Here is a 15,272-nt window from a genome sequence, read left to right on the forward strand (position 1 = left end):
AAACGTCGGCAAGGGTTGGCATGTAATCATCCCGGATGACAAATGATAATAATCAAATACAGGATTATAATTGAAATTAATGATAATAATAAAATTAATTGATGGTAGTCAAAGAATATGATAATGATCAGATAAAGAATGGTAATGATATTATTTAATAATCATAGGAGGATATGATAGGGACAGTCGTCCTGTGTCGAACTGCTCAGAACCAGATGTTGGGTTTTCACGGGGAGATTGTTAGCGGTAGATACGTAAATAACCCACGGACGGCACATGTCTTCATGGTCAGAGCATAGTAATGAACCTTTCCGTACGTCTTGTCGTATTGACAAGTGTAAATATTAAAGTAGCCTTTGAGTTAATGAACTCTACCTGGTGTGTTTGTGAATCTGGAAATAATAGGCTAGAGTTTGTCCGTATTATAAATTCCCGTTTTTTCGAGGCGATAACATTTTCCACGGTGGGTGTCCGGCTCACCAGAATGTACATACCGGAAGTGTCTCATGTCCAAACGGAACGAGGAGACGACAGTAAAAAGTTACTGTCGTGCCTTCGTCTCCGAAAGAAGATCTCCAGCGGTGAAACGTCCAATCATACGGATGTGAATTCGATCCCCAGTAACCAACTGGGACGAATTCACCAGATGTTTTACACTACCAGAGTAGTGAGGTAAATCCAAGTAGTATGTCACTTATTTTTCAGGATGGAAGTGTCCCAATGTAATAATTGTTATCACGTGTATTTTGCTAAATAAGTGAATAAATTGCTCCTCATTGCAATTTCAATAGGAAACAGTTTCCATATCTTTTCATTGTAGTTAGTCCAGTATGCCCATGGAATTTAAGTTGTCACTTCCCAGTCCTATTGTGGAGTCAAAAATTTGTATCCATGAATGAGTCGTCCCTCGTAACCTTAAATTTGCATGCCCCGTTCATCCCTGTGTTCATTTGATGCGCCGATATATATTTTTTTGATTTTCTTTATATAAATTTTTTTATCCTTTTCGAACTGATCACCCCTGAGATAAATGCTAGTCTGGGACTCAGGAAGTGAGCGGGTGCAATATAAGGGGTTCTAAAGTGCTGTGCCGCTAACGTTTATGCAACTCTTTAAACAGGAGCGTTGTGTGCTCTTGAAGAAGCTTTCTGCTCGTTGAAATCTAAGCTACTGTATTACCGATTACTAAAGTTCGGATGTTAAGGAAAAGTCATGTTTCATTCCTCAGCTCATTTTACCCGAAATCTGACAAAAATTGTGAATGATAGGTCCCTGGCCCCATATAAAACAATTTTATATTACATATAAATGCATACTTTGCCTATTTTTATTGCTTTGTTCATATTTTGCTTATTTTAGTGATAGAAGGCCATATTTGGTTACATTTATATTGAGGTGTCGTTTTTAACAAGGTACATGTTATCTGCGTCGATTATCAAACACAGGATTTCAAAATACTGTAGTAGATGAACTTAGGTTTAGAAGATATGATTCCGAGAAAGATATGCTGTACGAACGAACGCCGACACATACCAAAAATAATGCTAATACTTGGTTCATTTTTGGTTATTTTTTTAGAAAAAATTCACCGAGTGAATGTAAAAAGTTTTCACTTGCCCACTGTAACTCTGTCAGTTTGCGTGATTAAATGTGTCTGCTATTTTATCCATTATCATTTTTCTACGTTCAATGTTAGTAATATTCTAATACTTGCTACCTATCTCTAAAATGCTTATGTTATATTTTACGTTTTTTTAGGTCACATTTAGGGCATGTGTTCTTACATATTTTGTACTTCTTTGGGTCATAAACATCGGAACCCTCCCTGATTACAAATCCACTCCCTAGTAATTAGTGGGAAATAAAACTAATAATATTATTTAATTCTGATTCATCTTTTTTCTGTTGTAGTCAAGATGAGCACAGCACGCACACCGGGTAGCCTATTACGCGTGGCCCTACCACAAGCTGTTCGCAGGTCAACCAGAGGACTGGCTCAGAGAGGAACCCCAGCGGCTGCTACTGTGTGCCCACACGTGGAGGAATTGAGCAGAGCACGTCCCTATAGCGAGGTTCCTGGCCCGAGACCTCTACCCTTCATCGGGAACACGTGGCGCATGCTGCCGGTTATAGGCCAGTACACAATATCTGACCTGGCTCGAGTGTCAGAACTCTTCTACCAGCAGTACGGAAAGATCGTCAAACTGTCCGGGCTGGTGGGCAGACCAGACCTGTTGTTTGTCTATGAAGTGGACGAGATTGAGAAGGCCTACCGAATGGAAGGACCTACGCCTTTCAGACCATCCATGCCCTGCCTCGTCTACTACAAGAGTGTCGTTAGGAAGGACTTCTTCGGCGAACTACCCGGAGTTGTCGGAGTGTAAGTACTCTTAATATGTACTCATCCAATAGAGCTCATGATTTTCTCTCACTGACAGAGGAACGTTACCAGTAGGTAGACAGTGATTGGCATAGACATACATCCACCTTCGTTGACACCTTCCATTGTAGAACTAGCGGAGTTCCTCCTCGTGGTTTAAAAGCAACTTTACAATTCTTAATTATTGGATATGTACTGTAAATAAAAGAAAGCAAACAAGCGGAACATTATGACATGTTTTTCTACTATTTGCTTTACGTCGCACCGACACAGATAGATCTTATGGCGACGATAAAATAGGAAAGGATTTGGAGTGGGAAGGAAGCGGCCGTGGCCTTAATTATGTTGCACGTTTGCCTGGTGTGAAAATAGAAAACCACGGAAAACTATCTTCAGGGCTGCCGAGAGTAGGGTTCGAACCCACTATCTCCCGGATGCAAGCTCACAGTTGCGCGCCCCCTAACCTTAAGGCCAACTCGCCCGGTACCGGTATGGCATTCTGATCGTATAAAACGGGAATTAGATATCGAGCGTCAGGAAAAAAAATCTTCCAGTTAAAGACAAAATTCAAAATGAAATAAAATAATCGCAATTAAAGTAAATATATAGAGCTCAAAAAAGTTTTGCATATTAAAATTTCATACGCTAATTGTCAAGGCTCATCAAACGTGTTTACAGTACGCACGGTAGCAAAGCTAAACCCAGATCAGGTTCGATATCTGTCCGATAGTCGATATCTGTCGGTCATTTTAACAACATCACTCGTAAGGTCGTTAGTGTGTACACAGCACGTGTAGGACTGAGGTAACGATGGCAAGAGTACCTACTTTGCTACTGACTGCTCTCGAATTGTTAACATCGTTACAGGAAGGATGGTGACAAGTGGATGTCACCGCTCATGTTAGAGTAAGTCAGAGTGATATCTCCAGAGTTTGGGAAAATGTTCATTGAGACAATATACGGGACGCCCATGCAAAACAACTGGCCCACGGCTATTCCCCTCTCATTCCGCCAGGATCTTCGGACAAGCACGGGAGTGAATGTGTCAGATCAGACAGTACGAATTCTGCTGCTCGACGGAGGACTGCTATCAAGCTCCTCTTAATCCATGGCATCCGGAACAGTGGAAGCGTATACTCTTTTCTACCGAGATCACCATAAGCTTGCACCCATGCAACAGGTGCATTAGAGTCTGGAAACGATCCGATCCTACGAGGGATGGAATGAGCCCTTCCTCCTGGAGCGTCAACACCAACGAGATTCCGTCATGTTTAGTGGTGGAATCATGTTTGTCCTCTAATTTATATCCAGGGTAACATGGCTGGTCTGGTATATAGAGATATCCAAGGTACAGGATTGGCTGTCATTGTAAGCGAGGGTTTAACACTAGTGGGTGATAATACTCATACCCATCGAGTAGTGGTCAATCGGTTCCTTCAGACGTATGGCCGGGATATTCTGCAGACATGACCTGTGTTAAACATGCATGGCGTGAACTGAAGAGAGCAATTGCCCACTGTCCTTATCCTCCTGTTACGATTCAGCAGTTAACTGAAACTGCTATCCAACAGTGTAATAATGTGCCCAAAAACAAGTTGGATTCCTTGGTGCTGAGTATGCTATGTCATGTTCAACCTGTTTCAGGGCCCAAGGTGGCTATACACGGTACTGATCTGCCGTACATGAACAATAATTTTATATTCACAATCCCATATTACCAAATTTGTGGTTTTGTTGTGTTTCCATTACTTTTGCATGGATGACTGCATGTTGTTTTTATTTGTGCATGCCCTTCGTAATATGTGTATATGAAAGTTAAGGAAAGAAGTAGTTATAGTAATGAAAGAAAGGAAGATGATTGTAGTGGTAAGTGATAAAAGCTATATGCACAATTACTCAGGTGCTGAGAGAGACAGGGTTATACGCACAACTAGCGGTAATCCGTAACTAGGGGCGTAGGCTATTGTGCGTGCATGGGCGCTCTTAGCTAATAAACTGTCCGACTCGTTTGCTGAATGGTCAGCGTACCAGCCTTCGGTTCAGAGGGTCTCTGGTTCGATCCCCGGCCGGTTCGGGGATTTTAACCTTCATTGGTTAGTTCCAATGGCTCGGGGGCTGGGTGTTTGTGCTGTCCCCAACATCCCTGCAACTCACACACCACACATAACACTATTCTCCACCAGAATGACACGCAGTTACCTACATAGGACAGATGCCACCCACCCTCATCGGAGGATCTGCCTTATAAGGGCTGCACCCAGCTAGAAATAGCCACACGAAATTTTTCTGTCTGTTTGTCTATCTGTCAGGTCATCAGCCCAGAGGCTGGTTGGATCCTCAAATAGCACCACCAAAGACTGTGCGGTTATAAGGAAACCACAACAGCCTATGGCAGAGCCAAAATGAGGCGTAATAGGAAAGCTGAGGAGTGAGGTAGTTTGCCATTGCTTTTCTCACTGGGCCAGAAAGTGCTGTTGCAGCACAACTCACCCTCTGAGTAACACCTGTCATAACACTCAAACGTACTGGTTGTGCTCTGAATGTCATTACTCCGCACCACCGATACCCCAGCAGCTTCCATATTGTCACAGCCATGGATGAGACTGGGACTTCGGTGGAAGCTACGCTTTGCTCTGGCCTGTGCCAAGAGACAGATGCAAAAGTACCGCATCCATCAAGAAATGGCAGTAGGTAGACGAAATAATTATTAGCGAATAAAGTACTCTCATGTTCATAAAAAGCAGAACACCTTGAAAGACTACAGATAGAAACTTCATATTCACAGGACATGTGCATTAGTATGTTCTGAAAATGATTAGCATTGGAACCATGTCGGCCCTCGAACTCAAGGTCCACGTCGATATATCGGCGCACCACCGCCGACTGGTAAAATGTGCCTTCGGCTCTCGTTGTCACTATAAACCATAGGTAATGGACCAGTGTGACTTGAGCAGACGTGCAGGAGGCCTCGCAGACGTATACGAGAACCGTACCGTCAAAAGAGTGAGTTGAAAGAGTGCGCGTTGTTGGCATGAGAGAACATGATGCATCCATCCGGGAAATTGCTTCTCGTGTGGGACGAAATTTGTCGGCAGTGCAACGGGTGTGTACAGAATGGTTCACAGAAGGCCGTAGAACACGACGAGATTGGTCTGGTCACACCAACTAGACCACCCCTGAGAAGATCGACACCTCGTCCGAATTAAATTGCAGGACAGACCTGCGTCCTCCTCGGCTCTGACGCAACAGTGGAACAGTTTAACACATCGTACACTATCAGGAGTGACAGTCCGTCGTCGTTTATTAGGTCTGGGTTACCGGCGCGCCGTCCACTTTTCCGCCCACCTTTGACTAAGGTGCATAAATATGTTAGATTGCAATGGTGTAAGGAACGACGTCACTGGGGACAGGAATGGCAGCAGATAGTGTTTTCGGACGAATCCAGGTTCTGTTTGTTTGAAAATGATGGCCGCATTTTGGTTCACCGCAGACAGGAGGAGAGGCATCACATTGACTGCATTCGCACAAGACATACAGCGCCAGCTCAAGGCCTTATGGTGTGGGGTGCTATTGGGTACAACCACAAATCACAGTTGGTGCATGTCCAGGGCACTGTGATCAGTTTGAACTACGTGAATGGCATCCTGCGACCCGTAGCCATACCCTTTCTGCACGGCACCCAAGACGCCCCACGAACAGGTGCCTTCTTGTTGTCGCAGAATGTCAGACTGTTGCCCTGGCCCGCCCGATCACCGGACTTGTCGCCAATCGAAAATGTGTGGGGTATGGTGAAACGACGGGTACGGCGCTGTGACACAATGCCAACCACCAAAGATGAACTGTGGAACCAGGTGAATGCAGCATGGATGGCTATGCCCCAGGAAGTCTTTCGCGCCTTATACGCGTCGATGCCACCACGCATGAAACAAGTTATCAATGCCCATTGAGGATCCAGTGCCTACTAGGCAACAGGACACATGCTGAACCTAGGTGACTGGAATGCTAATCGTTTCTGCAGAACACACTAATGAACACGTCCTGTGAATATGAAGTATCTATTTCAAGGTGCTTTGTCTATATGAACATGAGAGTAGTTATATGAGTTGAGAAAACTGCCGAGACAAGGGCATGAAGTAACAGCGTGATCTACTCAGCTGCCTGCAATCCGGGGCGGACAGGTATAGGAGGCTCACCCCCTGGTTGGTGGTTATCCGTGACTGGGGGTTGGAGTTGTCATATGCGCCCATGCAGGCACTTGCCCTAATGAATTTTCTAGGTAGACTTATATTCCAGATATCATAAGGTCTATTAATTGGAGGAAACTCCGTATAAACTTCTAGAAATATATATTCATATATATATATACCCTTCGTAATGCATAATGTAGTGCAAACTGATAGCAAAGTGAAAAGTGTAGTAGACCAGAATATGGAAAACTTTATTTTATCACTGTATCTTAGGCTGTGTCCAGTGTTTAGGAAATCCAATCTCGATGGTCAGTCTTACCTCACCCACATCTGTAAGCGAGTTTTGATAGTTTAAGATATTACTAATTCTCGCAGCAATAGGAAATATCATTTTTGAATTAAGCATGAAGCCAATTAAACAGCAGCTTGACTTACTGACTGAAGTTCTTCTTGCTCTTGACGATCTCGTCTCGAAGATATATGAAACGTTCAATACACGTAATTATTGAGCTCATACAACGTGTAAATACGTGAACTTGTACCCTTTTGTGAACAGCACATGAGATATTTTAATAAACTAAAACATGACGACAAATATTTCCGCGTATTTCAAATAAGCACAGAACTGGTCCCTAACGCTCCAGAGAATCTGGTGACCCACTTGGTGAGTAATTTCCAGACGCAGACTTAATAAACAGGTTACCCCACTGAATCTCAGTCAATAAAGATGATGAAATGGATTTTTAACGTTTCCCTCCATGGAGGACATGACAGTCCTCAGATGCATATAACGAATATGAGCGCGCACACGGTTTATAAAGCATGAATTAATTAACACCACATTATTTTAAAACAATTCAGTTAGTACTTGTCTCTTATAAGGAGGCCCCACATCGTTGGTTGAACAGTCAATGCCGCGTCCTTCCGTTCAGAGGGCCTTGGGTTTGATTCTCGGCCGGCTAGCAGATTTTTTTCACGTTTGACTAATTCCTCTGGCTCGGATATTTTATGGTTTTCTCAATACACGTCCCCTAATTTGTACGTTAGCTCCCTCTGCGGATCAGTGGTAGAGTGTTGGCCTCCGGATCCCAAGATTGCGGGTTAAAAAGCGGCTGAGATAGTCGGATTTTTGAAGGGCAGCATAAAGCTTATTTGATACTCCATGTTGTACGACGCCGGGACGTAGATCTCTGGTGACGCATTTCGTGGGGTTTCTTCATTGTTAATCCGTTCACCTTCCAGGGTTGGTTTTTCCCTCGGACTCAGCGAGGGATACCACCTCTACCGCCTCAAGGGCATTGTCCTGGAGTGAGTATCTTTGGGTCGGGGATACAACTGGGAAGGAGGACAAGTACATCGCCCAGATGGCCTCGCCTGCTATGCTGAACTGGGGCCTTGTAGGGGAATGGGAAAGTCGGAAGGGATAGACAAGGAAGAGGGAATGAAGCGGCCGTGGCCTTAAGTTAGCTACCATCCCGGCATTTGCCTGGAGGACAAGTGGGAAACCACGGAAAACCACTTCCAGGATGGCTGAAGTGAGAACCAAACCCCCTCTACTCAGTTGACCTCCAGAGGGTGAGTGGACCCATTTCCAGCCCTCGTACCACTTTTCAAATTTCGCGGCAGAGCCGGGAATCGAACGCGGGTCCCCGGGAGTGGCGGCTAATCACGCTAACGAGTATTTAACGAGTATTATTTTATTATTTTTAATGTTATTATTATTACCATTATTATTATTGTTGTTGTTGTTGTTGTTGTTGTTGTTGTACACATAACACACCACACTAACAATAACCATAGACAAACTCAATAGTAAACAATTTCTACACACAGGTTTGATGTCAGGAGGGGCATCTGGAAAAAAATAGGGTCAGTTCCACATGTGCGATGCTGATCGTCAGGGTGTGGGAAAAATGGCAGAAGACGACTAAGACGCCACATCAGTTTCTCAGAAATGTACTCTTTGATAAAATGCACTCTGAGAATGCAGGATATTTGCACATTCTAACTTCCTTCAACGAGGAGTTAATTGACAAAAGGAGTTTGTGAACACTTCCTGTCCTTGACCACGTGTGGGCTTCTAAATCTTAACCCAAATTATTACATTTTATGAATATCACAAATAAATTATGCATATTAGTTATTGTTGTCGAGCATTTAATCTCTGCATTCCGAGATTTACAAACCGATCACCAAGGCAGCAACTGTTTGTGAGACTTTGACAGAACTTCAATCAATCAATCAATCAATCAATCAATCAATCAATCAATCAATCAATCAATCAGTCAATCAATCAATCAATCAATCACCACCGATCTGCACTTACCGTAGTCACCCAGGTGGCAGATTCCCTGTTTGTTGTTTACCTAGTCTTTTCTTGAATAATTGCAAAGAATTTGGAAATTTATTGAATATCTCCCTTGGCAAATTATTCCAATCCCTAACTCCTCTTCCTATAAAAGAATATTTGCTCCAATTTTTCCTCTTGATTTCCAAATTCATATTGTGATCTTTCCTAGTTTTAAAATCACCGCTCGAACTTATTCGTCTCATTCACGGCCTCCCTCCACTGACAGCTCGGAACATACCACAGAGCCGAGCAGCTCGTCTCCTCTATCCCATATCTTCCCAGCCCAAACGTTGCAACATTTTCGTAACGCTACTCTTTTGTCGGAAATCACCCAGGACAAATCGAGCTGCTTTTCTTTCGATTTTTTTCCAGTTCCCGAATCAAGTAATCTTGGTGAGGGTCCCATACACTGGAACCATACTCTAGTTGGGGTCTTACCAGAAACTTATATGCCCTAAATACAACCCCTAAATACCCTCACCGGGCGAGTTGGCCGTGCGCGTAGAGGCGCGCGGCTGTGAGCTTGCATCCGGGAGATAGTAGGTTCGAATCCCACTATCGGCAGCCCTGAAAATGGTTTTCCGTGGTTTCCCATTTTCACACCAGGCAAATGCTGGGGCTGTGCCTTAATTAAGGCCACGGCCGCTTCCTTCCAACTCCTAGGCCTTTCCTGTCCCATCGTCGCCATAAGACCTATCTGTGTCGGTGCGACGTAAAGCCCCTAGCAAAAAAAATAAATACCCTCAAAACCATGCGTAGAGATCTGTACCTTTTATTTACAATTCCGTTTATGTGATTACCCCAATGGAAATCTTTCCTTATAATAACACCTAGGTACTTACAGTGATCCCCATACACAATACGAGACTGTTAATTTCCAGTGTCAGGCTGAGTGGCTCAGAAGTAAGGCGCTGGCTGTCTGGGTCCAAATTGACACGTTCAATTACAGCTCAGTCCAGTGGTTTTTGAAAGCTTTCTTGTCTGTAGTCTTATTGGCACGTAAAAGAACTCATGGGGGCAGACTTCCTGAACGTTAGCATCTCCGAAAACCTTCAAGGTAGCAGTGGAATGCAAAACGAATAACATTATTATTATTATCGTCATCTGTTTAAGGAAAATTCTCTGGATTCCATGAAATGTCAGAGTGCCCAACAATGAAGATTCTACAACGTGCAGGAATCTCCTGTATGCATAACATGGTCATCCACAATTGGCTCGGATGTCTGTGTATTATCACACATATCGATCTTCTACGAATATCAAAGACCCTGATATATAGGAAACTACTCGAGGGTGCGAGGCTAGTTGGAAGACCGTATCTTCATAATATTGTCTGCAAGAAGGACTTCATGTTGTTTGGCATCATTCCTAGCTGCTAGGAAAGTATTGCTAACGTCAGGGGTTCCTGGCGATTGTTTGTTTCAAACGCAAGCCATGAAGCGGAGAAGAAATAATGAGCTTGTCGCAAAGACAGCCAAAAAGCACCTTCTGACTATGTTCCCTCAAAACTCGCGAGCCTAAATTATTGTACAAGGGACGATCATTATGGAATGGGCAATTTCGGTTACTACAGGAAGAGTAAGATCTGAACCAATGTTGTGTATCCTCTCCTAACGAGGGCTATTGACTAGAAGAGGAGTGGAAAGGAACTGGACACCCTACCGTACGGAAACTCCAATTGTGTGTGTCTGAACAGTGGCCTTCCAACCTAGGTACGGACAGTGCACCCCCAACGTCCACGGTTAGGTCAGATGGGAGGAAATCTAATCTAAGAGGACTGAATGTCAGACGTTCAGCTCGAAGACTGGTTGGATCCCCAACAAATCCATCATCAGCTGCCAACGATTAGGTGTCACTGAAGAGGCGTAAAAGGTAAATGAGGAGAGGGATACGACCTAATAACTCAACGCCAAATTAAAGTACAATTATTATTTCTTCCTGCAATTCAGCACAAGAAGGGACAAATCTGCATAAATGCTATGTCCACTCGTAGCTACTGGCATTTGGGTGCACACCACAATAGCACACAAATAATGACTAGTGGGGGCCTCATGTCCGTACAATTCTTGATTCCGCCAATAACGCCAAGACGATAATTGGCACTTTGGAGTCGGTATCTGTTAAAAGGAAGGTATAATGATACCCTCCGTGACAGGGGTTCACAAACAAGTTCTACGGTGTTTCATTGACCAAATAAAGAACATTTCTGGTTCCAACTTTCACGTACCATGCCAAGGAGGGAATTAGTGCCATCATTGACTTTCATAACTACATTACATCACTCTTTACTTTGTAAAATATTACAAACATTTGTACTGAACTAAATATCGTCTGCAAACTCAATAAGATTCCTTCACCATAAGTCAATAAATTATATGGTCCCTCTGTTGTTTAGATAGCTGATTGCCGGCCTTAAATCGTTGTATTTAGAGGTCTCCCTTGGTGAGTTCTTGTGAAATCGATTCTTAAATCCCGAACCCGAATCTGGCCCTACGCTTGGAGGATGTCTCCCAAGGAAAGCGGATCCATTGTCAAATGGAGTAACAGTATTTGTCTACGAGGATCAGAGGCAGAGTGTCGGCCTCCGAATCCCAAGGTAGCGGGTTCATACCTGGGAGAGGTAGTCGCATTTTTGAAGGATGGGAAAAAGTCCATGCAACACTTCATGTCGTACGATGTCGGCGTGTAAAAGATCTCTGGCAACACATTTGGTGTTCACGCGACAAAATTTATGATTTATTTTAATTCAGCCATAGATCTTTCTTTCTTAATCTGTATACCCTCCAGGGTTGGTTTTTCCCTCGGACTCAGCGGGGATCCCTTCTCTACCGCCTCAAGGGCAGTGTACTGGAGTGTGAGACATTGAGTCGCGGTATACAACTGGGGAGGATGACCAGTACCTCGCCCAGGCGACCTCAATTGCTATGCTGAACAGGGGCCTAGGTGGGGGGTGGGAAGATTGGAAGGGATAGACAAGGAAGAGGGAAGGATGCGGCCGTGACCTTAAGTTAGATACCATCCCGACATTTGCCTGGAGGAGAAGTGGGAAATCACACGGAAAACCACTTCCAGGATGGCTGAGGTGGGAATCGAACCCACCTCTACTCAGTTGACCTCCCGAGGCTGAGTGGATCCCTTCCAGCCCTCGTACCACTTTTCAAATTTCGTGGCAGCTAAACACACTAACCACTACACCACAGAGGCGGACTCAGCCATAGATGCCGAAGATAAATTCGGCTTATTCTGCCATCTAGTAGGTCTATAGTAAAACGAACGTCGAAATTGATGAGCAAACAGCCAGATGGCGTCAAATTGAAATGTCTGCATACGGTAGCTGAGACCATTATTAATACTATTATTATTAGGGCTTTTTCTTTCTTAATCTGTTTTCCCTCCAGGATTGGTTTTTCCCTCGGAATCAGCGAGGGATACCACCTCCACCGCCTCGTGGTCAGTGTCCTGGAACGTGAGACCTTGTGTCGGGGGATACAACTGGGAAGAAGGACCAGCACCTCGCCCAGGCGGTCTCACCTGCTATGCTGAACAGGGGATGAGAAGATTGGAAGGAATAGACAAGTAAGAGGGAACGAAGCGACCGTGGCCCTAAGTTAGGCATCATCCCGGTATTTGCCTAAAGGAGAAGTAGGAAACCACGGAAAACCATTTCGAGGATGGCTGAGGTGGGAATCGAACCACCCTCTACTGAGTTGGCCTCTCGAAGCTGAGTGTACCCCGTTCCAGCCGTCGAAACTCTTTTCAAATTTAGTGGTAGAGCCGGAAATCAAATCCGGCCTTCGGGAGTGACAGCTAATCACACTAACCACTACACCTAAGAGGTGGACATTATTATTATTATTATTATTATTATTATTATTATTATTATTATTATTATTATTATTATTATTATTATTATTATTATAGTATCTCGTTATTATTCTACAATGCGCTCTACACACTCCGCAATTCACTACCTAAAGTATGGCAGCTATCTTCTAAATCCTGATAGAATATTATAAAATTCACAACTTTAGTTTTCTAAGATCAGTTATGCGGAAGACAAGAAGGTGCAAAATTAGGAATGATTACATAAGACGAGACATGCAGATAAACTTGACTGTGGAAGAAAGACCTTTTTTTTAACCATTATATGCTTAACCTCGCTTCGACATAGATAGGTCTTATGGCGACGATGGGATAGGAAAGGGCTAGGAGTGGGAAGGAAGCGGCCAAGGCCTTAATTAAGGTACAATCCCATCATTTGCCTGGTATGAAAATGGGGAAACCACGGAAAACCATCTTCAGGGCTGCGGAGAGTGGGATTCGAACCCACCATCTTCCGAATGCAAGCTGACAGCTACGTGACCAAACCACGCAGCCACTCGCTGGGTGTTGGTAGTAGTAGTAAAAGACAACAACAAGACTGAGCGAGCTAGCTGCGCGGTTTGAGTCACGTAGCTGTCAGCTTGCATTCTGGATATTGTGGGTTCAAACCCTACCGTCGACAGCGCTGAAGATGGTGTTCTCTGGTTTCTCATGATGTCGCTGTACTTTAATTAAGGCACAGCCACTTCCTTACTAGCCATAGTCCTTCCCTATTCCACCATCGTCACTGGAAACGTATCTGAGTTATTGCGACATTAAACCACTAGGAAAAAATAAAGCAGTTTTTTTAAAGATTAAGTTGAACAATGGGATGTGTAAGTTGTTGTGCAAGTACTTTCTCAAGATTCCTGTCCACTTGGTTTGGTATGTGTCACAAAACCACAAGCAGCAGTAAATGTAGAATATGCTCTGAACAATAGAATAGGAAGCCCTACATTAATTCATGCGCAAGAATTCTGACTTTCTCTGTAAGACTCGTTCTTCAACACACCGTCACCATGCTTGAGAGTAACAGTTCTTCCCAGCATTGTTCGTGGTTTAACGGTGAGTCTAATTCTCATCACTATAGCGTTATGCGGTAAACCGGGGAAATCCTTATATGGACTACAAGATTTCTGATTCACTTCTGCACAAGTCGAGCAAAGGAGATGAGTATCTGCAAGATTAATACCGTATATGGCATTAAATACCGATGACGAGACGGAATCTGCCCCTCCAGTACCACTCTGAGACAACAGCTAATATAGTTGGGCTGAGTGTCACGGCCTGTAGAGCGCAGGCTTTCTTAGCACGGGTAAGTGGGTTTGATTCCAGTTCGGTTATTTTAAGGTCTTTAAGTACAATAGCCCCATGTCGTTATCCTCATGGCACGTAACGAAACTCCGACACCTCAGTGTCTCTTAAAATGTACAGGAATGTAAGGAACTACTGAAATTTATACTTCCCGTAATTTAAGTGTTTTATCCACGAAATTTTAGAAGTTGATTAACATCCTTCTAATTAAGGAAACTCAACAAATTTGCCGAAAACAAATATTTCCACAGGTAATGATCAGAGTCAACATTTGCCCCCTCGTAACAAGTTGGACAGCATCTAACAGGAAGTAGTTTGATTATTTCCATCTGGACATTTCCATACCACTTTATGTATGTTTCACACATTTACTTACTTACTTAATCCGTTTACCTTCCCCGGGTTTGCTCTTCTCTCAGACTCAGCGAGTCATTCCACCTCTACCGCGTGAGTGTTGGGTGGGAGGGATACGACTGAGAAGGGGGACCAGTACCTCACCTGCTATGCTGAACAGGGACCTTGTGAGGGGATGGGAAGATCGGAAAGGATATACAAGGAAGAGGGAATGAAATGGCCGTGGTCTTAAGATAGGTACCATCTCGGCATTTGCCTGGAGGAGAAGCGGAAGACCACGGAAATCCACTTCGAGGATGGCTGAAATGGGAACCGACCCCCCCCCCCCCCCCACGCACACCCCTCTACTCAGTTAATCTCCCGAGGCTGAGGGAACCCCGTTCCAGCCCTCGTACCACTTTTCAAACTTCGTGCAGAGTCGGGAATCAAATCCGGGCTTTCGGGGTTGACAGCTAACCACACTAACCACTACACCGCAGAGGGGTACTATGTATGTTTCTATGATTAAAATGGTACTTCTCACTACCTTGTTCTTGAGAGGCAAAGTTTATTATCCTGACCCCATCGTCATTTGACTCGCTATGCAGGTTGTATTTACCAATCACAGGCTTATTGTCCTATCTTGGGCATTCATATCCCCGAAAATCATTTTTCAGTCGCTTCCTAGGCACTCACTATATAGCTCATCCAGCTTACCATAAAACAAGTCTTTCTCTTCATCGCTTTTGTCTTAAGTTGGACAGTGTGCACAGATACGGTTATAGTTGAAAAACTCTCCTCGAACACTTAACCTGAACAATCTGTGGGATTTAGCACGAAAATCCAA

The 15,272-nt window shown here is 44.0% G+C and overlaps 1 protein-coding gene across 1 annotated transcript in view; it reads left to right on the top strand.

Annotated features, from left to right (window-relative positions):
- The window catches only part of LOC136867266 (probable cytochrome P450 301a1, mitochondrial), a 145,365-nt gene that overhangs the window by 25,694 nt on the left and 104,399 nt on the right, over positions 1–15,272 (top strand). The window contains exon 2 of the mRNA XM_067144410.2: positions 1,912–2,380. Within this exon, the coding sequence (XP_067000511.2) occupies positions 1,917–2,380 (464 nt within the window). The 5' untranslated portion in view covers positions 1,912–1,916. The remainder of the gene's footprint in view (positions 1–1,911; positions 2,381–15,272) is intronic.

Source organism: Anabrus simplex, chromosome 3 (genome assembly GCF_040414725.1).
Source record: "Anabrus simplex isolate iqAnaSimp1 chromosome 3, ASM4041472v1, whole genome shotgun sequence".
In the NCBI taxonomy this organism is placed as follows: domain Eukaryota; kingdom Metazoa; phylum Arthropoda; class Insecta; order Orthoptera; family Tettigoniidae; genus Anabrus; species Anabrus simplex.